Source organism: Eschrichtius robustus, chromosome 1 (genome assembly GCF_028021215.1).
Source record: "Eschrichtius robustus isolate mEscRob2 chromosome 1, mEscRob2.pri, whole genome shotgun sequence".
Taxonomy (NCBI): domain Eukaryota; kingdom Metazoa; phylum Chordata; class Mammalia; order Artiodactyla; family Eschrichtiidae; genus Eschrichtius; species Eschrichtius robustus.
This window is the reverse complement of record NC_090824.1, coordinates 156,439,399-156,467,207: the sequence shown is the minus strand read 5'-3', so window position 1 is coordinate 156,467,207 and position 27,809 is coordinate 156,439,399. Positions and strand designations below refer to the sequence as shown.

At 48.9% G+C, this 27,809-nt stretch overlaps 1 protein-coding gene across 2 annotated transcripts in view; it reads right to left on the bottom strand.

The window, feature by feature from the left end:
• Nucleotides 1-25,818, bottom strand: part of RGMA (repulsive guidance molecule BMP co-receptor a) — a 44,651-nt gene extending 18,833 nt beyond the window's left edge. The window contains exons 1-2 of one of the 2 annotated variants that reach the window (XM_068557139.1): nt 25,456-25,818; nt 6,612-6,727 (exon numbers count right to left, since the gene is read on the bottom strand). In XM_068557139.1, coding sequence (XP_068413240.1) covers nt 6,612-6,727; nt 25,456-25,469 — 130 coding nt within the window. In that variant the 5' untranslated portion in view covers nt 25,470-25,818. Of the gene's footprint in view, nt 1-6,611; nt 6,728-24,914; nt 24,934-25,455 lie in introns of those variants that run through there. The other variant, XM_068557150.1, reaches the window with a different exon arrangement.
• Nucleotides 25,819-27,809: the final 1,991 nt, after the last annotated feature.

Here is a 27,809-nt window from a genome sequence, read left to right as displayed (position 1 = left end):
GAGGCGCTGCCCCCTCGTCACACCCAGCCAGGCTGCTCTGTCCCAGCCTCCACACGTGCCAAGTCGCTGCCAGAAACCACGCCGAGTGCCAAGGGAAAGGGCACACCTCAGCTTTCCCAAATGGACACCCTCCCCCAGCTCCCACCGGGGCCACGCGGAGCCAGATCAACAGCCGAGAGAATGCTAAAAAGCACATGTGCTCACCCTCGGGCCCAAGGCCACAAGCAGGCCTGTCAGTCAGGCAGCTTAGGGCTCCTCTGGGTTAGAGGGGCCCATGGCGGGCAGGGGCCGGGCACAGGATTCCATGCCAAGACCACCCTGCCTTAGGGCAGAGAACTAAGTGACTCTGGGTTCCACGAGGAGGATGGTATGGGCAAAGACATCACTTTTCAGGTATAAATGAAGCTTGCAGGCGAGCAGTTGGGCTTCCTACTTTGAGGCATAACCCCTTTTCCTGAGTCTAGGCCTGGCTCTAGAGGTGATAATTTTCCATTCTGGTTCTGCCTCTAGTAACCCTGGGCGCATCTGCTTGGCTGCTCCGGGTCAAAATTCATTTGAAGTGGCTTTTCTCCCCCACTTCCATCTGCAGGCAGGCCTTCCTCCACCTTCCTCATGCGCGGGGAGGGCACACGCCCGGCTGGTGCACACACGAGTGTGAGCCCGTGTTCATGGAACGTTCCTTAGCGTGGGGAGCAATAATGGGCTCCTTTCTGCAGGGACTTGGGCGCAGAGGGATCACTTTAATAGGCGTCTCGGTATTCTGACTGCCCAGGTGAAGTGGTGAGTGAAATGAATAAATAAGCAAAACCCAAAAGACACAAATCTGACTTGGGAAAATTTGCACCATGATAGCTCTGCCAAAGTTGTTTTCCCAACCTATGGCTGGGTGGCATGTGCTCTGGAATGCTAAGCCAGGGATGGATAGGGAGCAGAGAGGGCCTTTGGGAAGAGGCAACAATGTGAGATCCATGGAAGAGTGTGGTCACTCTTCATTCTGCTGTCTAATCATATCTCCAAAGTTTCTTATTCTTTTTCCCCCACCTAAAGCCTTATATGCTACACAGCCCAAAGTCCAAAATGCTATGTAGCACGTTTAACGAGTGTGTTTACCCAAAATCTGGTATATGGAAAAGGGCAGGGGTCTGGGCTCTACTCCTGGCTCTGCCACTAAGCTGTGTGACGTCAGGCAACCTCTCTGACCCCCTGTTTCCTCATCGATACAGTGGGAATGATGCTCACGGGGGAGAGGTGACCATCTCATGAGGTGACGTATTTCAAGTATTTAGCAGAGTGCCTGGTATATGTGGCCACTCAATAAATGGAAGAGCTTTAAAAATTGTTGTTCTCCTTCAAATGATCATATTTTGGAGAAAACAATATGAAGGTATTATGTCTTGAAGGTTATTCATGAATGTTAATTAGTGATGGTAGTCTGTGGGAGACTGGAATTTGGGTTATTTTCATTTTCTTATTTATCCTTTTCGGTCTTTAGATTTAAAAATGAGTATTGTCTTTATAAGCAGAAACAAATTTTTTGAAAAAAAGATTGGGGTATCTGGACACCCCCCTCCACCCCCCCAAACCCTGTGATCTCTGCCTGTTGAGCAAAAAACAAACAGAGACACAAAGAACCCAAGGGTCCTGTAGTTTCCAGGATTGTGCCGGGTGTGTTTGGGGTGCAGAGCAAGGAGAAGGGTATAAAGAAACAGGAAATGGGGTTCCTGCCCTTATGAACAGCTCCAGTGATTTAGAAGAGGATTAAAACCCCAAGACCCAGGAAGCAACAAGACCAAGAGGAAGCACAGGCGTCAGCAGCCAAGGTGACAGGTACCCAGGTCACTGGAGGGACGGCACTAGACCCCAACAGATGGCACTGGCCTTGGGCTTTAATCTAGTGGGCATTCCCATTCCAAACTGGGCAGGGGCATCAGCAAGGCCTGGGGGCTGCCCACCGTTAAGGTGTGGTGGGTGGTGACAGAGTATGGGGAGACCAGGAGGGACCCAGAGCCTGGGGACATGCCAGGGAATGAGGCAATGGGAATGAGGCCGGGGATGAGTGTGGGACCAGATGCCAGAGGGTCCTCCCTTCTGGATGCTCCAAAGAGGGCCACAGGGAGCTGTGAGTGCCTGAGCAGGAGTTTTAGAGCGATTCATTTGGCAACTTGGAGCGTGCGGGTGGGGCACCTGGGAGGCAGGTCCAAGCTCAGCTGCTTGCAGGTGACAACGGGAACAGGCAGGAAAGGGCGGAGGAAGGAGGCCCAGCGCCAGGTGAACGGACAGAAGGGAGAGGCCACTTCACACCCAGGACTTAACGGTTCTGGGCAGAGGGGTCTAACAGACACAGGCCAGGCACTAGTCCAGGGGACAGGAGGAGAGTCTAGGGAGACCCACCATCCTGGTGTGCCCAGGACTCAGAGGGCTTCTAAAAACATGGGACTCTCAATTTTAAAACAGTGGAAAGTCCTGGGTCCACTGGGATGCGTTGGTTACCCTAGAAGATACAGTGCTTTCAATTTTAGGCAGGTTGAGTGTAGCCAGGCATTACAATGGCATGGCACCCCCAATCACTCAACCAAACATAAATTGGGGTTCTCTGCCCACTTCTGCTGAGGGCCTTGCACATTGCACCCGAGAGAGAAATTTTAGCAGGAACCATATGACCTCCAAACATATAAAGTGGTCCCCACGCGATCCTCTCACCTCCACAGAGACCCGGCACCCCAGTTCCCCATCTCATGGAGCAACCTTATCGGAGCCCATGGATCACCTCTCCCCAGTTCTCCTTTGGACACTGGGGTGATTGCTAGCCAATTCCTCCAACCTTGCAGAGGTTTCCCTTCTTAAACCAGAAGACCATAGATCCTCTCCTTACTCTCCAACTCATCCTCAGGGCCAAAGGGGCCAACCATCTGCAGGATTTTACATCCCGCCCTCCCTGGGAGCCAGGGCTCTTCCCTGCAGGCCCCTTGGTGTGGCACACACCAGCCTATTGGCTGGTGCTGCTGCCATCTGGCTCTTGCAATGGGACTCATTTCAGTCTTTCCCTCTGGGACACAAAGTCCTACTGGGAGAACAGTAATGTGGTAAGTAGGTTGACTTGCTTGTGCATTTTTCAATAGCAGCTCCGAGATAAATATTCTCATCTCTACAATGACACAGATGTACTTGGCTACTGTAGAGGACTTGGGTCTCTGCAAGCCTTAGTTTCCCCACTGAGGACTAATCTTTCTAAAACAGCTGTGGTTTAAAAGGAAGGGGGGAAAAAAAAAAAAAAAAAAAGGAAGGGGAAAGAGGAAAAAAGAAAGGCCCAGAGCAATAATTTTTAGAACAGTGGTCCTCACACTTGAGGTGCGTCAGAACCCTCCGGAAGGCCTGTTACAGTACAGGCTGCGCATCCCACCCCCAGAACATCAGCTTCAGTAGGTTTCTAACAAGTTCCTGGGGCGGGGGGAGGGAGGGGGTTGATGTTCCTGGTCTAAGGACCACATTTTGAGAACCACCAAGCTGGAGTATAGCATCCATATGCAGCCAATGGGAAGCACGCCAGCGTGTCTACAACATATGACTTTGACGGGTTCCTCTTGGAAATCTGTTTTATTAAGCCAGGGTGGTTTCAAAGTTTAAAAAAGTATCTATTAATTGTGTTTTGAAGCAGACGCTATTAGTGAAAGACTCTTCTAAGAAGCCTTTCTTGGCCTCCTGCCACCCACCCCCCTCCCAGCTAGACCACAGCAGTGGCCACTCTGTCCATCTGCTGAAGGCACAGCATGGTCCATGCAGACACCCTGATAGCCCAAGGGACACCCAAGGGCCCCTGTCCTTCCACCAGGACTGAAGGCGGACTCCAGCCTTGCTCAGATGAGGGCCCCGAATGCTGTCCCTGTGTCAGGACCACAGGAGGTGTGCCACGCACGCTGAGTACATGTAAACACTCTCAGAAGACACAAACCCTCTCAGTCTAGCAGAGGTTAAGGCATCTTTCTCCACATAACTATGTCCAATTTAATTTGCACTCCTATGGGTTTACTCCTGGAAGCCATTCAAGTCGACTAGCACCGAACAAGCCTATGCTTTCACAAGGCTGCTCCAGCCAGATTCCACCTGTCTTTAGAGGGAGGGGCTGGCACACAGGGCCCCTGACTGTCTCCAGTGCTTTCTTTTTTTTTCCTCTCTAACGCCCACCCAGCTCCCCACCAGACCTGCAGGTTCTCTGACTTTATCCCCAAGCAGCCCCTCTGCCAACAGTCCACCTCTTTGTGGTGGAAATGACCCACTTCATCTCTTAAGAAACTGTCTTCTTGACCCAGGTTTCTGGAGCACACGCGTTTTCAGAGCCCCCAGTGTATTTCATGCGGGCATACTGGAAGCTCAGTTTTCAGCAAGGCGGGCAATTTTGACTAAATGCGGCTGTCAAGGCCTCAAATTAGAAGAAACATTAGCCAGTTGGCATGACAGTGCAACAGCTATCTGCTTTATCTGCCAGGTTTTAGTTACCAGCCTTGAAGCCAAAAAGAAATGGGCTTCTTGGAAACAAGTGATGGGATTCGGGCTGTGAATTATATAACCCACCAGCTTTCCTCAGACTATGGGGGAGACTTTTAAAATAAAGTTTTTAAGATGGAGAAATGAAAACAGCAAAACTCCACCACCCAGCCCTGACAGCTCCCTCCTACCTCTGAGTACCTCCTGCCAGCCCTTCCCTTCCTCTCCCTCCAGCCCAATAAGTTAACAAGTGCTGCCGCTTTAAGAGTGGGAAGGTGTTGTTTTAAGGGCCTCTAAGCCCCCCTTCTCAAATTCAGCTCCAAGCTGAGATCACATCCCCCACGGCAGCTAAGGGACAAAAGCCATTTATCAACCCATCTGATAAAACTTCCAGTGGGCTGGATCTTTATCTGGACCAAACCGAGATGCACACACATTGCACACTTCTGCATCTCTAAAAGGGGGATTTCTTTTTTTAAGAAGAGGATCATTTCAAATTTTATTTTCTTAGTTCTTGGGAGGGAACCAAATCAGCCTTTCAGCCAGAACCTTCTATAGGTGGGGAAACTGCCTTAAAAAAAAAAAAAAAAAAAAAAAAAATAAGGGAGGGAAAGTAGGACTCCCTGCTGCTTGACCCTCTATGGAGGTTGTAATATTCTGGGGCGAGGGTGCACGGGGTCTAAGGGCTCTTTAAGGCATTGACACCCCCCATCTTGTCTTCACCCGGGGCCTCCCCAATGGAATCCAGGGCTGCGAGCAGGTTGCGACTCTCCGGGGACGCCCTTGGGGCGCGCGGGGCCAGGTGGGTTTTGGGGGGCCCCGGAGCAGGGCTGGAGCGGGAAAGTAAACGGATTCCTCCTTCTTCACCACTGCCTGCATGTCCTCCCACCGGGAGCCCCAACTTACAGCCAGGCCGAGTCCGGACTGCCCAGTTCTGCCAGTTCCTGAAACCCAGTTGGCTGAGGAGCAAAACAAAACAACCCAATCCCGGTCTAACTCAAGTCCTTTCTTGCAGAGCTCGGTAGAGCGCTGCGGCTGCGGATCCGTTCCGCCTGCGGAGCGAAACAGGCTCTCATTTTTGCAAAAAGACACCTCGGCATCGCGCAGCACAATGGAAACAGCCGGGAAATCCCGCCTTGCATCGGGGACCATTTGACCCATGACGCTGGGTTTATTTGTATTTTTAGCGAGGGGAAAATGGGTACGAAGGGTTTAACTGGCATTTCCAGGCTGTAAGTAGCATATGGCAAAAATGGGATAAACTTTCCTGAAACATTATGAAGAAAACAGACCCGGGATTTAAGTTTCGTGCCTTCCCCCTCCCCCTCCGAAAGGGGGAAAAAAAAAAAAGAAAGAAACTGGAGCGTTTGGGAAGGAACAAATGCTTCTCTGTGGAGTTGGTCTCCCTTCCCCCAACAAAAACAAGAGGTCCGGGCTCGGAGGAATTTGAAAGCAGCGATCTGCCAAAAACATTGTGAAAAACTATGGGGGATTCATTGGAAACAGATGGGCTTTTTCAGCTTTAATTCTGAAATTCTCTCCCTTTCTGACACAATAAAAACAAACAGGGGGCGACGCGGAATGTTATCAAACAGGAATAAGGGCCCTTCGAAGCCCAGTCCGTGGGCTTCCCCGCGTGGGCGAGCGCGGGGGGGCGGGACGGGGTCCCGCGGGAGGGGGCGGTCCGGGTCAGGCCTGGGACCTCAGGGGCGCCCCCGGCTCCACCCCTGGGCACCCGGCAGGTTTGCAAACTGCTGGGCGAGGAGCTGGAGAAAGTGCCCCCTGCTCCGAGTCCGTGGCTCCCTTTCTCCCCCTTCTCGGGGGCCCCTAAGGGGCGCGTCCCGGTACCCCCTTTTTCTCGGAAGTTGGGAGACGTCCCCGGCGCCTGCGACCTCCCCGCCTGGCTCTTTTTCATTATAGCCTGGGAGGGGTCCCCCAGGTCCCCACGGGCGCATCCATCGCGCCTTCGGCGGGACGCGGGAGAAACAAAGACGCGTGGAAATGGGAGGCGGGGGGCCGGCGAACTTGAGCTCCGACTCGCCGACCTGTGGCCCGGCGCTGCGAGGAGACCCGGGGAGCGGGCCCCGCGCGCCCCGCCGGCTGTCCCCGGGCCGGGGGCAGTGCCTTACCTGTGGGGAAGCTGCAGAGAAGGAAGGCGAAGGTCGGCCAGAATCCCAGGGCTGAAGGTCCTGCCCCTCTCCCCATACCCATCCATCCAGCTCGGCCTGTTACCACTAGCCTCTCCCTGGAAGAAGAGTTCAGAAGAAAAGAAGAAAATAAATCACGCTGCGGAGAAAGGGCAGCCTCGCTCCGCCAGCGGGAGCAGCGAGCCGGGAGGCTCGGTCCACCTCGGCCGCGGGCGCCCGGCGCGCCCCTCCTCCCCGCGCGCCCCTCCCTCGCCATCCATCACCCAGTTCGCCTCCAATGTCGGCGCGGCCCCGCTGCCCCAGCCGCCTCGCGTTCCGCCCCCTCGCGCTCGGGTTTCAGCGCGGCCCGCTGGGGGTTGGGGGAGAAGAGCTGGGCGGGGACCGAGGCGGCCGGGCTGCGGCGCTGGCCGCGGGGACCTGGGGAACCCAGGGCTGGAAGACGGTGGGCGCGCCCCGGCTCCCCGAACCCCGCGGCTTTCCACGCAGCAAAGGCCCAAATCCCCCGGGACAGCCAAGGCCGGCAGCGTGCAAGGACGGCCGCGCCCCCTCCCCCCATTTTCCCTATACGTATCCAACCCAAGTAGAAACTGAGCTTGGAGAAAAACCCCAGGAACCCTTTACAACTAGACTGCTGTCCCGAAGACGCCACCGACACCCCGACTCATTGCTCTCACTCAGATGTGTCCCCAGTGCAGGAGGCTGAAAATTCCGCTTCCAAGTTGTCCGAGGTTGGGCGGGATGGCCCAATGGATGTCGGCCACTAAAGCACCTCGAGGCTCCCTCCCTACCTCCCCCCTCTCCCTTGGCCCCGGGCCACCCACCCTGCCTGGGCTCGGCCACCTCCAGCATCCCCTCCAGGCGCCTCGCTGCTGCCCCAGGACTCGTACTGGCCGCGCTCCGGAGTCGGGGGCCTGCGAGCCTGACGGAGGCGGCAGGACAGCTGCCACCCCAGGAGGTGCGGATGCAGCGGGCCCCGCGGTGCGCAGGGCCTGGACGCTCGGCGCTGCCAGGGCAAGGCCACCAAGGCCGCTCTTGGGAGAGCATCAGGGTGGTGACTTCCTTTAACTTGGTCACGTATTTTTCCAGGAGCAAAATGTCTCCTCCCCAAGATTCCCTAGGCCCCGCAGCTCTCCTGCCGCTGTTGGGATATTTAAGACTGGCTACTTCCCCTGAGAAGCATCTTTTGGATGGAACACAAATACGCCAGAGCAAGTGTTTTTAGTCAAACCAATTGCTCCTTTGGCCCCCCTCACCTCACTTCCAAGCCTACTCATCCGGTTCTTTGGAAAAAATTCTGAGTTCTTATCCAATTTAGATGTTTCTCTTAAGCACTATGGCAGTCCTCACTTGCTGAAGGCCACAGAGGCTGCAGGGCTGCATCTGCATTTAGGACTCTGACTGCTGGGAGGGGAGTGAAGCTCTGAAGGAGAAAGGTTTGGGCTAGGGGAAGAGGACCCTAGGTCTGCAGATGGAACCCAAAGCAGTAATACTTCTGAATCTGGCTTCTACGAAACAAGTATGAAAGGGGACTAATGCCTCAAGCACCGTACCATGGGGCAAAAACAAGCTGTTGTTTCCTTAGGGCAAAATGCCGTCATGGCTACTGCTGGCTTTACAGTTTGGGGTGCCACCGTATTTCCCTCAAAAACGTGGGTCTCAGTCCAACAGGCTCTGTCTAATTATCACTCCCCCAAACCGGGATTCATTTTAAGCCCCCGTTGGCAAAAGGCGGCAGGTTTGTCCGGTGAAAGGCCACCACCTCAAAATCCAGGTCGCGATTCGCATTCCTCTCGGGCTTGGCCCATCCGGGAACCAGATCCACTATTTATTCTCTAGAAACACAGGACAGCCCTGGCACACTGAGGCAGGCACAGAGCCAGACTGCACACAGGCGCCTTTGAGGTCCACCAATTAACACCCTTTGCTAGATCCTGCCTTAACACAAGTTAGTTCTAAAGCTTCTCGCTAATGAGAGAGAAAGGATCCATTAGCATTCCCAGCAGCCCCGACTGTAAATTCACCACCACCACAGCTGCAGCATCTCTGGGTTGTAGAATGTGGCTTAGGATCCAGCAGAGAGGCTGTGCAGGCTTCAGAAGGCCTGCAAGCAGGCCCTCCCGGCACTGTCCTTGCCCAAGAGTGTGGACCTTTGGCTGCAGCCTCTACACCTCAGTTTCTTCATCTGTAAGGGGCAGGCTGATAATACTGTCACCCCAAGACTGCAACTGAATACAAGCATCCCTTGGAGATACTGAGGGTTCCGTTCCAGGCTACCGCAATAAAGCAACTAATGCAATAAGCAAGTCCCACAAATATTTTTTGCTTCTCAGTGCATATCAAAGTTATGTTTATACTATACTGTAGTCTGTTAAGTGTGCAATAACATTATGTCTAAAAAAAAGTATACATACCTTAATTTAAAAATACTTTATTGCTAAAAAATGCTAACCATCATCTGAGCCTTCAGCGAGTCAGAATCATTTTGCAAGAGTAACATCAAAGATCACTGATCACATAACAGACAGAACAATAAAGAAAAAGTTTGAAATATTGAGAGAATTACCCAAATGTGACACAGAGACACAAAGTGAGCAAATGCTGTTGGGAAAATGGCATGGAAAACTTACTGGATACAGCGTTGCCACAGACCTTCAATTTAAAAAAAAAAAAAAGCAATATCTACGAAGCACAATAAAACGAGGTATGCCTGCACAATCTGGGAGGGGCACTGGGCCATGGGAGCTCCCCAGCCTTCCAGCCAGGGAACTGGCTGTCATTTTGGGAGGAGATCCAATTCCTACGGCATAAGCAAATCATTTGGGAAAGGGACGAAAAGGGCTTCCTTCTCAGAGGAGAAATGTGTGAGGCTGAATTTGGACATCACCAAAGTAGAGATTTGGCTTTTCCAGTTTAGACTATGAAGAGAAATCCAGCCACAAACAGAGCAATATGAGGTTGTGTTGACCTTGAGGAATCTGTCTATACCGGCCAAACCAACCAGCTTATTGACAACTCCCCAAATCTTTGCAAAAATGAGAAATTCTTGAAATGTTGGGTTTTGGAACTCAGCACTCTATTTGCCATAGAAACTCACTTAACTCAAAGTGTAGTTGACTTCAGACTGACAGGTCTCATTATAGAGTCTCACCACTTATGCGTTTTCCCCTGGGTGCAGCCTGGGCGGAGGGGCAGAGACCTTTTCATGCTACTCTTCCCTTTCGGCCAGTCATTGCTGTGGAGGCCCCACCACTGAACCATTGCCCCCCACCTCTCCCTCTCCATTTTCGGGGGATGGGGTTGTGTGATGAAGGGGCAGGGAGCTTCTGAAAGGCGAGGTCTACATAAGGTTGAAGCCCTCCCAGGGGCAGGGGTGGGGAAGGAGTCTGGCTTCCCCTGCCTCTGGGTATGAACAGGGTGTTCTCAAATCCAGGGCCTGAGTCATCAGTCAATAAATCCATATTTAGGACTAGTGCATGCTAGTCCCTGGGGTATAAAGAAATCAATAAGACAACTCCTATCTTTGAACTGCTAGTAGAAACAGATATTAGAGGAAGGTGAGGGGTAAAACAGAGGTGAGGAGTGAACAACTAACTACCTGGGGAGGGCTTTACCGAAAGGGTGGTGTATCTTGCGAGGTGTCTTCAAGGATTCATTTTCAGTAAGAATGATAGTAATAATGGCTCATGTTTCAATGTGCTCTTACATTATGTCAGATGCTGGCTAAGTGCTTTACATTTCTAGACACTTTAAGCTAAGGTAGGTTCTATTACCATCCCCATTTTGCAGATGAGGAACCTGAGGCTGAGTGAGCTTAAGTACTCACCCAATTACCAGCTAATAAACTGCAGAGCCAAGCACACCGAACCCACCCCTGACGTGCTGTATGTGCCTTTCATTCCAATGGTGCAAGTCCACACTGGGCTTAAAGTCAAGACAGATAACTTAACAATCACTTTCAATAAGGCATAACACAGACGCTGACGGGGAGGCACAGAACACGGGTGCCAGGGGCCTCCAGCCCAGCCTGGGGTGCAGCATGGGAAGGGACGTTTTCCCAGTTGGCAATGTGCCAGGGGAAGGTGGTGGGCAAGGGAGGAGGAGGAGGACAGGGCTTCCAGGTAGAAGGAACACCGAAGAAACCATGTACCAAGGTGTGGCTTGCCTGAGGAGCTGGAAAAGCTTGAGGATGGCTATAGGAGAAAGAGGTGAGGCTGCAGAAGGAGAAAGCAGGAGCCTGGGAAAGCCTGTGAAAGGCCAGCACATGCTCTGCTAGGGTGTGCATTTTTAGCACTTGGGAGCCCCACCCAAAGCCTCACAAAGGAGAGGGTTTTATTCTTTTGGGAGACCATCATGGGGGATTTAACAATAATACAAATGCCCAGGCCCCACTCGGAGCAGCTGAATCTGAATCTCGGGAGGTAGAGCCTTGGATATCAGCATTTTTAGTCAGCCCTCCCGGGTGACTAATGTGTAGGGACTTGCATGTTCTAAGTTCCATCACCCTCCATCAACCGTGGGTGCACATAAGACCCAGGATGAGTCAATCAGTTTATCCTCTTGGACTTAAAGTCCAGGCAAGACAGAGAACCTAATAATTGGTTTCATTAAAGCAGTGACTGGCACATGACCCAAGCTGACCAATCAGACTCTGTCCTGAGACTGTTGCCATGAGGGAGCTTCCAGTTCTGATCTCTCTGATTCCTCCACAGGATGGGTCTGGGGATAGTAATTTGACGGCAAGGTGAGTATTGATGAGTGTTGCGGGTTGAAGCTGTGTTTGCAGAGTTGGCATACTGTTTATACTAAAACTGCATTGTGTCTGGTGAGCTTTTCAGGGACTGATGGCGATTTTCAGGGCTAACCATCCTCATGCCACTCTTCAGCACCTGATTCTCCCTGAAGCTCCTTCTTAGCTCCTCGGAGCTACACGAGGACCTGCTCCAGCTATGGGAGCCAACAAAGTCCTTGTTTTGCTGAAACTGGTTTGATTTTGGTTCCTCTCACGTCTATGCACAGATTCTTGACCAATCAGGAGGAAGCTAAGGTCCAACACTGGTCCCACGAAGTATTTTAGCCATCCTCAGAAGTGCAGGGATGTGTTGTTGATGGCTCTTAATCCATCATCCATCCATTTACTGGCAAAATTTCTTGAGCCTACTCCCATCCCCTCCACTCCCCACCTTTGAAAAAATTTTGCCCTATACTACATTTTGAGGAACTCAGTTGCTTCACTTTACAACTCAGAGTGGGACCCAATCCTTCTTTGTAATTTGTCCCTCAAAATCCTCTTTCAAACCTCAAGGGCTACACTGGGTCTGTCCATCTCAGATTTGATGAACCAGAGCTGCTCAATCTCTGCATAACCTTTAAGGTTTTATAGACTTTGATCATATCACCTTTCTGGCTTCATCTTTCCACACTGTTGTCCTTAAAGAACAAAGCAGCCCAGCTTCTCAGGAAAGCCTTCTGCCTGGGTGATTACTCACCTTTCTATGGTTTTGAGATATTTTTCTCTAGGAGAAGATCATAAAACTGCCAGGTTTGGGTAGAGCCCAGGGAGAAGACTATTTTTGGCTTAGTTTCCAATACCATTTCTGAACGCTTGGTCCTGCACAGTCTTTGGCAAACAAACATTTTGCAAAGACCCCCAAGATCCCTTGGGGGCTATAAACAGACTGGACACAATCCGTTATTTTTGTAATTTGGATTGTTTTCCTAAATGTATTAACTGAGGCTTGCCCCTGCAAAAGCTTAATATGCATCTTCTTGCAAACTCATAAACTGGTCCTGTAGTTAATCACCATTTGTTTGCCATCTCTCTGGATAGCCTGGAACCATTTCATCTGAAGGCCTGGAACCAGTCATTCCTCCAGATGATCTATGGACATTTAAACAAAGTCTGGGAGCACCAGTGATCCTTGGGGATCCCCACTGTTTATAATTCTTCATCTAGAAAAGTACCTGTTTATCCTCTTTTTGTTTCCTGTCTCTAAGGACAATTCCGATCCATGGAGATTTCCCCTTATGTTCTGGAGGAATTTACTATTGGAAATGACCTTTGGGGTGGAACTTTGTCAGAAGGAATTTTGAACGTTTAAACATAATTCAGCCCTGGGTTTCTCCAGACCTGTTTCTACCTCCTCAAGGAATGCTAATAGATTGGTCCAGTTTCATGTTCTCTTTTCAGAAAGCGTGTTGTGCTTCCGCCAGTTAATTAGGACTTTACAAAATGCTTGCTGATACTACTTTTTTAGTATCTATTTCACCAAAGTGGTTATTAAAAGTGACCCTTCCTGGATAGGTGGGCTTCCTTTGTGGGCAGGGGGCCCAGCATGTACGCCCTTGGGTGCAGGCCAGGTGTGGAAGGAAAGTTGCATATTTTGGCCACCAGGATATGACTGCCATTTTTAATTGCCATTGCTCCCTTCTCGGCAGACGTTCCTGAAGTAGAGGGCCACAGGCTGTCCTTGACCTATTTGTTTCCATGACAATTCAGGAATCTCCCTGCTTCTCTTCGTCCAAAGCATTTTTGGGTCTCACTGTCCTTACTCTGGCATCAAGGAACCTCTTTACTGTTGATTTCGGAAAGCCTTCCAATGTGTTCCCTCTTTGGCTTATCTTGGTTTTGTTTGTTTGTTTGTTTGCTGCAGGTTTACTTTCTCTGTGTGTGCACACTACTTCCTTGGCTTATGAGCTCTGTCCCTCACCCTGAGGGGCGCTTGTTCTTAGTAATTAAAACATACAGATTTTATTCCAATTTTTTAATGGTTTTTTGAAACACACATCTCCCTGACATTCCAACAGCTCTCTTCAGAAACTGAAGAAATATGTCACTTTCTCTTTGAACTCTCTCAATGGATTTAAAACACATTAGCAGATTTTATTTGCTCTTGGACATGTCTTTTAATGTCTGTGATCAGGTTACTAAGATCCGCCCCCCCCAACCCCCCCACCCCCGCCGACCTCCCCCCGCCCCGCCCCACTCGCACACGCAAGGCAGATTCTTTTAATTTATTTGTTTTTCTGTTTCATTCATTCAACAAGCATTCACTGAGTATTAGGCTCTGAGTGGGTTTTAGGGGTTTTCAGATGAGCAGCAGACAGTTCGCCCCCCACCCCGGGAAGCCCACGGGGGCGGGCAGATGTGGAGACAAATAATTCTAGTTCTGAGGACTCTGAGAGGGGTGATTGTGTGGTGTCTCAGGAGCCCCACATTTATTCCCCATCCCTGTTGCCGCAAATTAACTCGGGACTTTACCAGGCTGAAGAATCTTTTAGAATGGGGGGGGGCGGTCTCTGTCAGTAGCTTCTTTAAAGGACTGGACCACTGACTGCAAAGCAAGACTTCATTAGTACCAGATCTGGTGACAACTGCGTCACCATTGGCCTCATACTGTCTGGAACACATCTGTCAAAATTCCACCTTGTGGACAAACCACATCAGACTGCCCCGTAGGGTAGCATCCCTGCTCAGGAGTACACTTTGGAGGACCAGGTTGGCATGGGACATCAGCATGGAGTGTCCACCTCAGAACCTTCCAGAAGCACACCCCTGCTTGGTAGGCATGGGCATATTCATGGTGCTGGAAAGATATAAAAGGGATTTTTTTTTAAAAAGAAAATGCTAGGAGAACAAAATTTCTGGACCTTCCGTTTCCTTCAATCTAACATCAAATTTATTTCAAGAAATTGAAACAGTAATATACACACACGTTCAAAAATCAATTTCCTGTTAAATGAAATCAGGTCACTATCCCTGGAGGCCATAACTATCAACAGGTTCATGTGCATCTTTCTAGATATTTCTATATGCACATAAGCACACATAAAAATCAATCAATCAACCTATTTATCTATCTATCTAGCTATCATTTTACCAAAAAGTATTAGCAAGCCCTCAACTGCTCCCTCCCCAGTGGGTATTTCCTTTTTTATTCTGACTCTCAGTGAAATAGCCCTATGAGTCCCTCCATTATGTCAGGAGCTGAGGAGTCCAAGAAGAACTGAGTTCCCCAGCCAAAGGGGATGTACGTATGTAGACATAGACTTAAATATAAAACAGTCCATGTGAAAAAAGAAGCAGACTCAAAGATACAGAGAACTAGGGGTCACCAGTGAGGAGAGGGAAAGGGGGAGAGGAAATATAAGGGTAGGGGATTAAGAAGTGCAAACTATTAAGTATAAAATAAACTACAAGGATACACTGTACAACGTGGGGGATATAGCCAATATTTTGTAATAACTATAAATGGAGTATAACTTGTAAAAATTATGAATCCCTATATTGTACACCTGTAACATACAATATCATACATCAGCTATACTTCACTTAAAAAATAATAAATAAAAATAAATAAATAAAATAAAATAGTCCATGTGAGGAATGCGAAATGCCTTTAAAAACTACATCCTCTTCTCTTCCTGGACTTCAATTCCCATTCAAAAACACGTCTTCTCTCTTCTCTCATCCAGAAGTCAGACAACTCACATTTACCCCAACTTACACTGCAGAAGGCAAGTAACCTGCCTGAGGTCACCCAGCTGGCTTGGTGGCAGAGTGGGGTTTGGGCAGGTCTGGGTGACTCCCAGCTGTCACACCACCTCTGATGAGCTCACTAACTCCTTCCCAGGCATGGAGATGTTTGGTCTTCTCTCTGCCTCCATTGACACTCGTCCATCTCTGTACTCATCCTCTTACTCAGAACAGAAGGAAGGACTCCCTTTGAGGTCCCCCAGCCTCAGCCCAGGCTGGGTTGGAGCCCTCCTGATGACATGCTAACAGTTTCTGAGGTCACATTTCCATAATTTAAGCCCCTCCTTCCGTCTTTCGCACCTCTCCTTCTTGACCTCTGAGATTCTCAGTAAGCTCCTGGAACAGCCTCATTTATTCTTTTGATACCTCTCCCCTTTCTTGCTAACTGGGATTATAAGCTAGTACAGAGCTGGAATTCATTTATGAAAGTCTTCCTCGCTTTCCTCTTGAGCTCTTGTCTGCGACTCCAGTGCACACCCTACTAGCTGGTCTACAGTTGCAAATTCTTCTGCCTACAAAGCCCAGTACGAAAGTGATAGTATTTGTGAATTGCTTCATTGTCGGTGTTGAGATTGAGAGTTTTTAGACACTGCAGTGGATGTGGGGAAAGAGAGAGACCTGGGATTTGGAGCAGTTCTACCTCTAGCTGTGTGGTCCCTGTCCTTTCCTACCTCTGGACCCGCAGCTTCTCAATCTGCAGAATCGTGGCCTGGCTGCCCACCACATCCCACCGCCCCCCGGGGAGGTGGTCTCCCAGCTTCACGGTCTGGTATCTCTAGGAATTCAGTGAACTAGTGTTGGCTTTGTAACTAACTGGCCTTGCCCATACCTGACTCTGAGGAGCCAGCCTGGGGCCTCATCTGGAACATTTCTGGGTTCTCCCAAGCGAAATGTTGCTGAGCATGTAGGAAATGTTATTTGAAAAGTGACACTTGTATGTTTTAGTGTCAGCATGAAATTCTTCAGCAGTCATACCCAGCATTACTACTGTATACCTGAAACCACACCTTTAAACATTTAGTAACCTCTTGTTGTTGTTTTTTTTTTTTTTTTATAAATATATTTATTTATTTTTGGCTGTGTTGGGTCTTCGTTGCTGTGCAAGGGCTTTCTCTAGTTGTGGCAAGCGGGGGCCACTCTTCATCGCGGTGCACGGGCCTCTCACTATCGCGGCCTCTCTTGTTGCGGAGCACAGGCTCCAGACGCGCAGGCTCAGTAATTGTGGCTCACGGGCCCAGCTGCTCCGCGGCATGTGGGATCTTCCCAGACCAGGGCTCGAACCCGTGTTCCCTGCATTGGCAGGCGGATTCTCAACCACTGCGCCACCAGGGAAGCCCCTAACCTCTTGTTTTAAAGCAACTTCCGGGTACCCATACCGAGATGCACCAGGTTCCTGTAAAGGAGGACAGACCACCCAGTGTCTACTTCTCCCCATTCCAGTAAGTTCTTGGGAGAAGAACCAGCTTGGACCCATTTATCCACCAAATGGCAACTATTTGAATTGATCAGCGAGTCTGCGTCTCTCTCCCAACCAGCAGAAGGCCGCAGTATTTGGATTAATGAACAAGTCGGTGCCGAGCACAAATACCACAGACATTTAGCAATAGGAACAGAGAACCAAGTTATTCATCAAATTCAAAATTGTTTAGAATGGCTAATGCAAAGCTGAAATAAAGAAGATCCCCGGCTGATGGGCGGTGGGGAAGGGTGCCAATCGAGAAAGAACAAATGTGTTGCTTATGTGACATCTTCCTCTACCACCATGGTATTCTTTTTCTCGATTTGTTGGAGGCTGAGGGAATGTCTTCACTTTTACATTACAGAGGCAATATGGCATGCTGGCCAAGAACATGCAGTCTGAACAGACTGTCTAAACCTCAGTTATCTCATCTGAAAAATGGGGATATACTCTGGCTCCCTCAGAGGATTATTGTGAGGATTAAATGAGTTAACACAATAATAGAAAACTTAGAGCAGATGCCTGGCATAGAGTTAAGTGTTGATAAGTAGTTGCCAATGTTAGTTTTATATCATGGATAAGAACCATTGTTTTGATTGTAACAAAGTATCTACTACATACCTGATTCTGCTAGAGCCTCTGTATGTGTGGGGACTGTGGGGAAATCTGCAGAGTTCCCCAAGAACTTTTATTTTATTTTTTAAATTTAAAAAAATTAAAAAATTATTAATACAATTTTTAAAGGTTACACTCCATTTACAATTATTACAAAATATTGGCTATATTCCCCATGTTGTACAATACATCCTGGTAGCCTATCTTACACCTGATAGTTTGTATCTCCCACTCCACCAGCTCTGTATTGCCACCCCGTCCCCACTGGTAACCACAGGTTTTTTCTCTATACCTGTGAGTCTGCTTATTTTTATTTTGTTATATTCACTAATTTGTTGTATTTTTAAAAATTCCACATATAAGTGATATCATACAGTATTTGTCTTTCTCTGTCTGACTTATTTCACTTAGCACAATGCCCTCCAAGTCCATCCATGTTGCTGTAAATGACAAAATTCCATTCTTTGTTTATGGCTGACTAATATTCCATTGTGTGTATGTATATGTGTGTGTGTGTGTGTGTGTGTGTGTGTGTGTATATATCTATATATATATCTATCTATATATATATGACATGTCTTCTCTATGCATTCATCTGTTGATGGACACTTAGGTTGCTTCCACATCTTGGCAATTTTCAGTAGTGCTGCTATGAATACTGGGGTGCACGTATCTTTTCGAATTAGTGCCCAAGGACTTTTAGATAACCTTGACTTCTGGGTGGGTTCTAACTGCATGATCAGTTATACTCAAGTTTTGTTGATCAACCACTATAAGACAAAGTCTCCCACATAACTGTAGGGTGGTCTCAACAATGGGATGGGCACAGCTGTCTCCGTTTCAAAATGAGGAGACTGAGACTCAGGGAGATTATGTGACTTGTCCAAGGTCACCAAGAATATAAATGGCAGGGCGAGGCTCAAAACCAGGCCTTATGATGCCAAGTCCAATGTATTTCCCACCAAATCACAGCTACTTCTCATCTTCACCGGGGTTTACTTTTTCCTGTTATGCTCTCTCTATATAATGATGGGTCATTCATTAGAGATGTGAGCATGTTTAGAGATACACTGTTTTCCATAAACAAACAAAAATATTAAAATGTTTTAAGGAAAGAAAAATTTTCCTGCACCATCTCCCCTACCCCCCTAAAAACTTATGAAGTTGAAATACTTATAGAATTCTTCTTCTTTCTTTTGGATGTTAAATGGTATCTTTAGGTCAAGGTTTCATAGAGTGCTTACCTGACTTAATAGCCTCTGAGTGACGGGTAAATATTACACAACAAGATGTTTAGGTAAATCTATCTACAGTATCAATTCATTGCAGTCTGTTCAGACCTCAAGCTCTTCAGAGCATGTCTTAAATTCAAAGCCAGATGGGCTTCCGTCCCTAGAGATTGGTCATTGACCCAGAAAGGAAGGACTTGGGTGCCATCTTGGTTTGGGTGCCGTTTTGGCTTGGGTTTGCTTTGCCCTCACTGACTCTTGGCCCAGGTGTGTGTATGTGGGGAGGTGTACGCTCCCTAGCAATGAACCCCTGAAGTCCGTAGACTCTGCCAGTAGCATCCATTTGCTCGTGAAGAAATCAGATGCTTGGAGTTTAGGGATCTCCTTTCTCAAAATGCTCTTAGCAGAGAAAAATAAAAGCAACGTAAAACCCTCACAGCACTGAAGAGGGTGGCATCTAGCTTTGCCTTACCATATGATCTTGAGATACCCAAGGATACAAAACCAAGCATGCCTCAGGATAGTAAGGGAAGCACTTTGAAATCAGTATTCTGAAATTTGAATTTCAAACTATTTTAGCTGCACTGACTGATGTAAAACAACACAAATTAAACTCCCACGAATCCCTTGTTCTGGGGCAGAATGACCTACCAACCTTAAGAGTGAGGGGTTATTAGCAGGTCTGGACCTGTGAGGGGAAGCCCTCATGAACCTCGTCACGTCTACAGGTGAGCCTGCACTCAAAGCTCTCTCTCTCCATATTTTTTATTTTGGCCATATCACACAGCTTGCGGGATCTCAGTTCCCCAACCAGGGACTGAACCCCGACCATGGCAGTGAAAGCCCCGAATCCTAACCACAAGACCACCAGGGAACACCCGTAAGCTCTACATTTCTTTTTGCTTGCATAAATGGAAGCCCATCTGAGAAAGCGCAATTGTATTAAAAATCTATTTATTATTTATATTCTACCTCTTTCCATAAAGGATATTAAATTAAATGTAAATGAGTTATATACCAAAACTTCCAAACAAACATTAATTCTTATTCTTTCCAATTAATTCTTATCCTTTCCAAGGTACCAATTGTTTTGAAGAAAGCTGGTAGTTTTTATGATTCTGTGAATGAAATATGCATTTCCACGTGCTCTTCTGTTATGAATCTGTCACATTCACACTTGTCAAGTGGAGTACAAGGTGCTGGATGGTGAGCAGACCACGAGAGAAACTGAAATAGGGAAGTTCATTACTCACAGGTCCTGGAGGAAGTACCTGGTGCACTTCTAGGGGCCACATGGGGAAGTCAAGGCCCAGTGCAAACAGAAAACAGGACCTGGGGCACATGTCTTGATTAGGGTCTGTGGGTAGAGTGCTTTGGGGGTTCCTGAGCTAAGGCCAGATAGGTCAATTCAAACCAAAAGAGTGAGCTTTCGGTGAGCCTGATGGGGGTCTTAGCTGAGGGGTGCACAAGGGGCAGGCCCTGGGGAAGAGGGGAGACTGTGGATCACGAGGGCTGGCTGCTATCTAGCGTATGTACTTGCATGAGGGGACTGGTGTCAATTCAAGGTCCCCACAGGCCACTTGGCCAAACAAAATGGATGCAGAGGCAGCAATACCATGGGGTAGCTTAGCTGCACTCTCAGCAGTCCAAGGGACTTGTTCTTGTAAAAGTCATCTATTCTATTTTATTCTATTCTATTCTGGGGCTGAAAATGCACACTGGCAGCAAATTTCCACGTCACTGCGATGGCCCAGCAGATGTCTCCTGAGCTAGCCTCTTTGACAGCCAGGTAAATGCATCCCTGCAAGGGGTAACCAGGAAGGTCTGGTAGTCTCACAAGTGGATCGGACTTTGATGAAGAGGATAAAACTGTGAAAGCACCTTAAACAACTAGATATCATGGATTTTAAATAGCGGACCTGGAGGAAAATACACACTGTGGTCCAGATCAATTGGGAAATGTATTAAAAAGTCTGTCAGGAGAGTGAATTCTCAGGTGGAGTGTCCGCGTTGTGACCGACAAGGCTTATACCATGACGGATGTTTAGGAAGCCGTCGTGGGTCAGTCTTTGTATGTTCCTATGTTTCCACCTGGCCTCGTTTAAAGAAGTCATCAAGGAGAAAACTCCTAAAGAGGATGAAAAATTGTTTGCATCCACCTTCAAGAAGAATAAGTGTGTTAAGAAGAAGTAATGGGAGATTTCTCAAAAAACTAAGAATACAACTACCACATGACCCAGCAATTCCACTCCTGGGCATATACTTGAAAAAAAACAAAAACACTATTCTAAAAGATACATGCATCCCCATGTTCATAGCAGCATTATTTACAATTTACAAATGCCATGATATGGAAGCAACCATAGACGTGATATATATACACGCTGGAATACTACTCAGTCATAAAAAAGAATGGAATTTTGCCATTTGCAGCAACATGGATGGACTTGGAGGGCATTGTGCTAAGTGAAATAAGTCAGATAGCAAAGAACAAATATTGTATGTTATCACCTATATGTGGAATCTAAAAAACACAACAGACTAGTGAATATAACAAAAAAGTAGACTCCCAGATATAGAGAACAAACTAGTGGTTACCAGAGGGGAGAGAGAAGTGGGGAGGGGCAATACAGGCGTAGGGGATTAAAACATGTCAACTATTATGTATAAAATAAGCTACAAGGATATATTGTGCAACATGGGGAATATAGCCAATATTTTATAGTAACTATAAATGGAGTAAAACCTTTAAAAATTGTGAATCACTATATTGTACACCTGTAACTTATATAATGTGGTATATCAACTACACTTCAATAAAAAAAAGAATAAGTAATGGTACCGAGCCTCTTGCTGAGGACTGAGGGAGAATATCTCTGTCCACAAGGGCAGATGTAGAGTGGGTATCATCAGGACAGATTGTTGTTGTCAGCCAGGGCAAGCTGCTGCAGAGATCTTGAGCTCTGAGCGTCTACCAAAGACAAAAAAATAAAACAGAAGTGGAAACCACGTCGGATGGTAACTACTAAATGATACCCTAGTGAGATATCAGTCAACAAGCTTTAGGGCACTGGTACTCATATCCACTCATCTCTGTTACGCCCTGTGGAGGACACAGAATCTGTAAGAATTGGTCTTGTTTTACCAGATTGTTGACAGAATCTTTTGTTTTCAAGTTTCTGCCAGATTTTCAGACTCTGGCAAATCCAGGGTCCTGATTCCTGAAAGTTCTCCATCTTGGAATGTTGGTTTAAACAAACAGTTGAAAAATGAGAAGTAAACTCAACCGGCAATTTTGTCATTATTTTCCACAAAAACAGTGCCTGCTACACTTTAATTTTTTACAGTAGTAATCTGGATATAATAATTTTATAAGGTACACAATGCGCATTTATGTTTGTCAAGTAGCAGTGACTTTAAATCTTTCAAATGGGGCTATAAAAGATACTTGCATTTAGCATTTTTTCCAATTTCTGCCCAAATCTCAAAATTCCTTCTTCCTCTTGCCCATAGATTATGAAGTTTCACACCTCAGTGGGTATTCTTGCCTCCTGACCCAGAGGCTCTAGTGTGATACAGCATTTTCTACTCATAGGTCGGACCTGGCTAAGAAACTGGCATCGTTTTAAAAGATGTTCATTTGTCACCAAGGAAACTGACTTCTGCCTGACCTTGTCTGCACACTTGGGCGAGACAGTTCTTCATTTTTTCCATTGCCCTGTTCATTGCTCTTCAGAGCTCTGTTGCTAAGGAAAGGGAAGCTGAAATTGTGGTGTCATTCAGTCAAAATAAGAAAAAGAGAAGCCTGTCATCTGAATGGGGCTGGATACCACAGGTGAGAAAGCCTGGGTTTCCTTCAAGTTAAGTCTGTGTTATGTTTGTTGAATGAATAAACAATGAATGTTGTTTGAAAAGCAAAGCCATTCTCCAGAGAGCCACAGGAACACTGCAGACACGTAAACGTGGTTTGAACTTACACTTGGGAGGTTATAAGTCAAGTTCTAGAACAGTGATCTTTAAGTAGGAGTGCCTTCTTTTTTTTTTTTTAAAGGAATTCCTTTATTTTTATTATTTATTTATTTAATTTATTTATTTATTTATTTATTTATTTTTGGCTGGTTGGGTCTTCGTTTCTGTGCAAGGGCTTTCTCTAGTTGTGGCAAGCGGGGGCCACTCTTCATTGCGGTGCGCGGGCCTCTCACTATCGCGGCCTCTCTTGTTGCGGAGCACAAGCTCCAGACGCGCAGGCTCAGTAGCTGTGGCTCACGGGCCTAGCTGCTCCGCGGCATGTGGGATCCTCCCAGACCAGGGCTCGAACCCGTGTCCCTTGCATTGGCAGGCAGATTCTCAACCACTGCGCCACCAGGGAAGCCCAGGAGTGCCTTCTTATTTCACAGAAATAACAGATTCCAATAAGCCTGAACTTTATGATCAGTTTCATTTGGGTATATCCTGTCTCTTTTTCTGGATGGCAGGCTTCTGGAGAGATAGGTGAACATATCTCCTAAGGCATGCCCTATCTGGGGACCATACTTGGTAAAACCAAGTGCTTGAGTTTAACTCATTTGGTAGCAAGGCTGTAGGGAAAAAAGCACTTTAAACTCACAGAACCTTGGCTATTCCTCTTCACCTCTCTGGGCATCAGCTTCCTCTTCTGAGAAGTGGAAATGCCAGCACCTCTTCCTGTCTGCTTCCGAGAAGCAGCGAGCATCACAGTGAGAGTGACTTGAAAAACTCCCTGTCCCAATGTTAGGAATGCTCAGTACCTATTCATTTTATTTTGCGTCTCCTCATCTAAGAATTCCTGTATTGGGCTCCCACAGGGCGGTTGAAGAGACAAGTCAAGGGTCATATTAACCAGGAGCTTTTCATCCTCCATTCTGTATTATTACACCCACTGGGGAGGGAGCGAGTCACGCCTTGGAGAGGCTTGTAAGGAAAGAAAGCAGACAGAGGTTTCTTAGCAAAGGTCAGAGAAGGCCACTTTGAATAAGATGCCAGGTTACTGCAAGACCCTCTTTGTCATAAATCTAGTTATTAAATAAACCCCTGCAAACGGCGAGGCAGTTTGAGATAGCGTGGGGAGTAAGCAGATAAGCCACCCACCACTCCATATGTCTATTCAGAGCATAAGCACCTGTCACCTGGGAGGGAAATGATGGGAGCAGGGCTATTGAAAAAAAGGAGACTGGGACCTCCCTCACCACCACCACAGCTCAGAGGATCTTAAGGGGGCAAGGGTCCTCCCCACAAGGAGAACACCACACTGCTGTACAAGGAAGCAGACTACACTTCAGAACAGGGAGGGTCCAGCTCAGTGTTAATATCATCTGGCCTGGAAGGTGGCAGCAAAAACCAGGCACCAAGGACTGGGAGCCCCACCCACAGTCTTTGTCCGCTCCGCTTGCTGTCCAGCAAAGTCTGCCCCAGTTGCTAACTGGAGGTCATGTACCTCTCATAAAGGAGGCCTGCTTGTCACTCACTGTGGCAGTGGAACAGCAGGAAGCCTCTTCTTTGCGTAAAAAAATGCCATTTTGGTATATTATACCTTTCCTGTACAGATCTGCACCAGACTCTTTCCCAATTCTCTCCTTCAGCTGCCCTTTAGAGCACAGCCAATCTCTTTTCTAGGGGTTATGGCTCAAGGTTCGCCTGAAAAATCACTCATCTGTGATACACGGGAGAAGACCACGGTCCGTGCCTAGGTTTTTCCGATTTCTGGGATAGATGCCCAGAGAACAGGCACAGACTTAACAGGCAGGCAACACTTTACGTTATGTTCTTGCTAGAGGACCTTCAAGCCAGAAGGAGAAGGTGACGATCTCCTCGAGGTGACAACCTGCCACTCAGTACGACCTGCAATCCTGGCCCTTGAGCTCGGCGTGCGGAGCTGGGGGCGTCGCTGAGCTCCCGCTCAGCCGGACTGTAAATACACCTAGAAATACTCATCCCAGGACCCGCCTGCTGGTTCCTGCCTCCACGCCTCGCGCCGGAATCTCCTACCTTGAGAACGCCCAACTTCTCGGCCTGAAAGAAACGCGCAGCGTACCATTTCCGCTAGATGGCGCGATTTCCCCTAATCCGATCGCAAGACATCCGATTTATAAAACAAATACAATCCAACGCCTTCCGAAACCACACCACATAATAGCAGCTCGCAGGCTCCCGTTAAAAAAATCAATTTGGGGGAACTGATTCTACCTCCGAGCAAATCTTATGCAATTACATTAAGAGGGTGCAATCAAGAATTGCATCCGAACGTCCCCCACATCGGCCCTCCCCCTAAATACACCCGTTCCCCTGCCCCACTCGTTCCCTGGGATGAGCCACGGCTCGGGCCACGCGCGCAGCCGTCGCTGTGCCCCGCCCGTCGGGCCCACCTGCCCACTTAGGAACGTCAAGGCCACTCGGGGATCCTACCCCTTAAACACTCATCCCAAGTCCCTCACCTTCCCGAGCACCTGCCCTCCCAGGCAAAGGACCGCTCGGACCCGAGCTCAGACGGTGCGCCGCGTCGACGCCCCCCGGGGCAGGCGCTCCAGCCGCGGCTCTGCAGCTGGCTAGGCAGCCGGGCGCGGAGCAGGAGGAGGGGGACGGGCGACTCGTGCCAATGGGGGTTCACGGCTGGACAGCCGGGTGGCCCGCTCAGTCCCAGGCTCCGCGGGCCGATTGCAACGGCCGCGCGGGAGAAAGGGAGCTCCCAGCACGCGCACAGTGGTACAGACGTTCGCCGGGTCTGCCCAACCACGCGCGCTGCCGGCTGCCCGGGGAGAGCATTTTAGGAAAAAAGAGCAAATACCAAACCACAAAAACTTTACTGCTGCCAAGAGCTAAAGGGATCGAGGCGCAGCAAAGCTCCAAATCTGGGCAAGATGGGAGCAAGATGAGACGCAGGGTTGGGGAGGACCACAAGGGTGTCGTGCCCCGAGCAAGTGGCGGCGGCGCCTCTTGTCAAAAGCCGGGTCCGTCCCGCTCCCGGCCCGCGCTTACCTTGGCGGCTGCATGAGCCCCTGCAGCCCGCGGGGGGTGGCGCTGGCGGGGCTGCGGGCGAAGAGGGGGTGCCGGGACGCCGCTCGTCGGCCCCGGGGCAAGGTGGGAGGGGTTCGGCAGGCGATGGTCCCCGCCGCCCGGGCCGGCTCAGCAGCGGCGCGCGGCGCGCCGCCTGCTCCCGGGCTGCATGCCTGCGAGCGCCTGGAGGAGCCGGCCCGTGAGCGAACGGCTAGTGCTTCCCCAGCCTAGCGGCTCGGGCGGCGCAGCCCGCGCTCGGGAGACAACTGCAGGGTCGGGCTGTTCGTGCTAGCCCCCTCCCTCGCCCGGCCCCAGCCGGCAGCCGCGGAGCGCGGCGTCGAGAGGTTCGTTTGCGCGCGGAGGGGAAGGGGCGGGCCGGCCGCCCGGGGCGCAGGCTGGGGGCGAGGCGGGCGGGGCCGGCGGGGAGGGGGCGGGATAGGAGGTGGGGGTGCGGGCTCGGATTGCCCCGCCCGCCGCGGCCGCACCTTCACGCATCAGCACCAGTAGAGGGGTGAGGCGGTGGGGTACGCACGCTGCAAAGTCGAGACTTCCCTAAAAGCCCGGGTTAGGGGGGCGCGGGCGGCAAGTGCGGCGACCCGCGAGGCGCCTCCAACTTTCCTAATCTCCCGCTGGGATGTCCTGGAGAGTACGTTTCCATCATCAGTTCCATGATGGTCCAAGGGTGGGCGGGCGCGGGGTGTTATTCTGAGGTTTCTGGAATAGACAGTCACATCTACGAGAAACGCTGCTGCTCTCTACAGCGATGCACCTTTGTTGTACTGAGATGTTTGTTTGTTTAAGAAACTTCTTTTAAAATATTAACACAAATGTATTAAATGTGTAATACACGAATACGTTCTTGTGTACAATTTTACAAAGCTCAGGCATATCTAGAGTAAAAAGAAGACCATATCACATCCCCTCCCCATGACTGCGGCTCCCCAGAAGTAACCTCGGGTCAGGGTGTGCTCCGCTGCGGGTCTTTCCGGTCCTTGCTCTGCGATTTTACATGCACATGCACGGATTGCGAGTGGATTTTCACGGGCTTTTCAAAAGAATGTTTCACCACGCAGCGCATGCACACACTGGGGAGAACACGGCCACTTCGGCCGCGGTAAATTCCCCAGAGGCTTCCGGAGTCCAGGGAAAGATCCTTGCAGTGAAACAGCAAAGAGCCACCCAATCGCCCTGTGCAAATCTGAAACTCTAGCTGGGGCGTGAAGTCAGCCTGAACACACAGCTCACGCCTAAATTAGCATTGCACGGTTAGAGAAATTGGCTAGTGCATTTCAAGCAGGGTTATGGCCTTCGCGTTCTTACAGAAATCAAGCTGTCTTGGATTTTGATACGATGAGAACTCTCTGGATTTGCAAAATAAAAAGGTATCATCTACATTAAAACACGATCGTTATTTATGCTTGTGGTCTTGAGGGGTGTGGTTTTAACTCAATATTCTGTGTTTTATTGGCATTGAGGTAATCTATAGCTGGGATATAAATAAAATCCAGGTGATTTAGCAGGAAGAGATTGGGTATTGGGATCATTGGTTTCTATAATTAGCTCTGACCTTGGGCAAGAGTTTTAGCTCTGTTGGGCCTCAGTTTCCTCATCTATAAATAGAGGAGTTGTACTGGATGTTGGGGGTGGAGAGAGAGAGAGAGAGAGGGAGAGGGAGAGAGATCCAGCCCTAATAGTTGGTGAACAACAGATTTCTTCCTTTATCCATCTTTCAACTCAGCTCTAACCTCTCCTCCTTAGGGAATGGCTCTCCCAGCACTGCATGCTTTCCTTCCTAACACTGATCTCACTTTGCAGTTATGCACTGGTTAGCATGACCCTTACCTAGTTGGGCCTCTCCCATCAGACTGTATGTGCCTTGAGGGCAGTAACCAGGACCGCCTGGGGTCATCATTACATCCCTAGCACTTATTTTAGTGCCTGGCATGTAATAGGCACCCTACAAGAATCTCTGAATGACTATCCCCCAGATAGTAGATCTCTTACTGCTCTTCCAAATCCCTTGGCATTTTTAAAAGATCTGTAAGTGGAAACATTTTCAAATGAAACCTTTGGAAAGTACCCAGCAGGGTTTTTCCATCTTGGGGGGGACAAACAGTCCACTGTCTAGATGAGGATAGACGATGCTTAGCTTAACCACAGGCTGTGGAGACAGCCAACAGCTATTTACCTTGATGAGCATCAGCTCCCATGGAGAAGACAACGAATATTAATGTTACTCATTAAGTGCTTGATTAAGTTGGAACCAGGCATAGGCAGTTGCAATGCACACACGAGCACTCAGAGTTAAATGAGGCCGTGGGGTGTGTTTAGGTTGC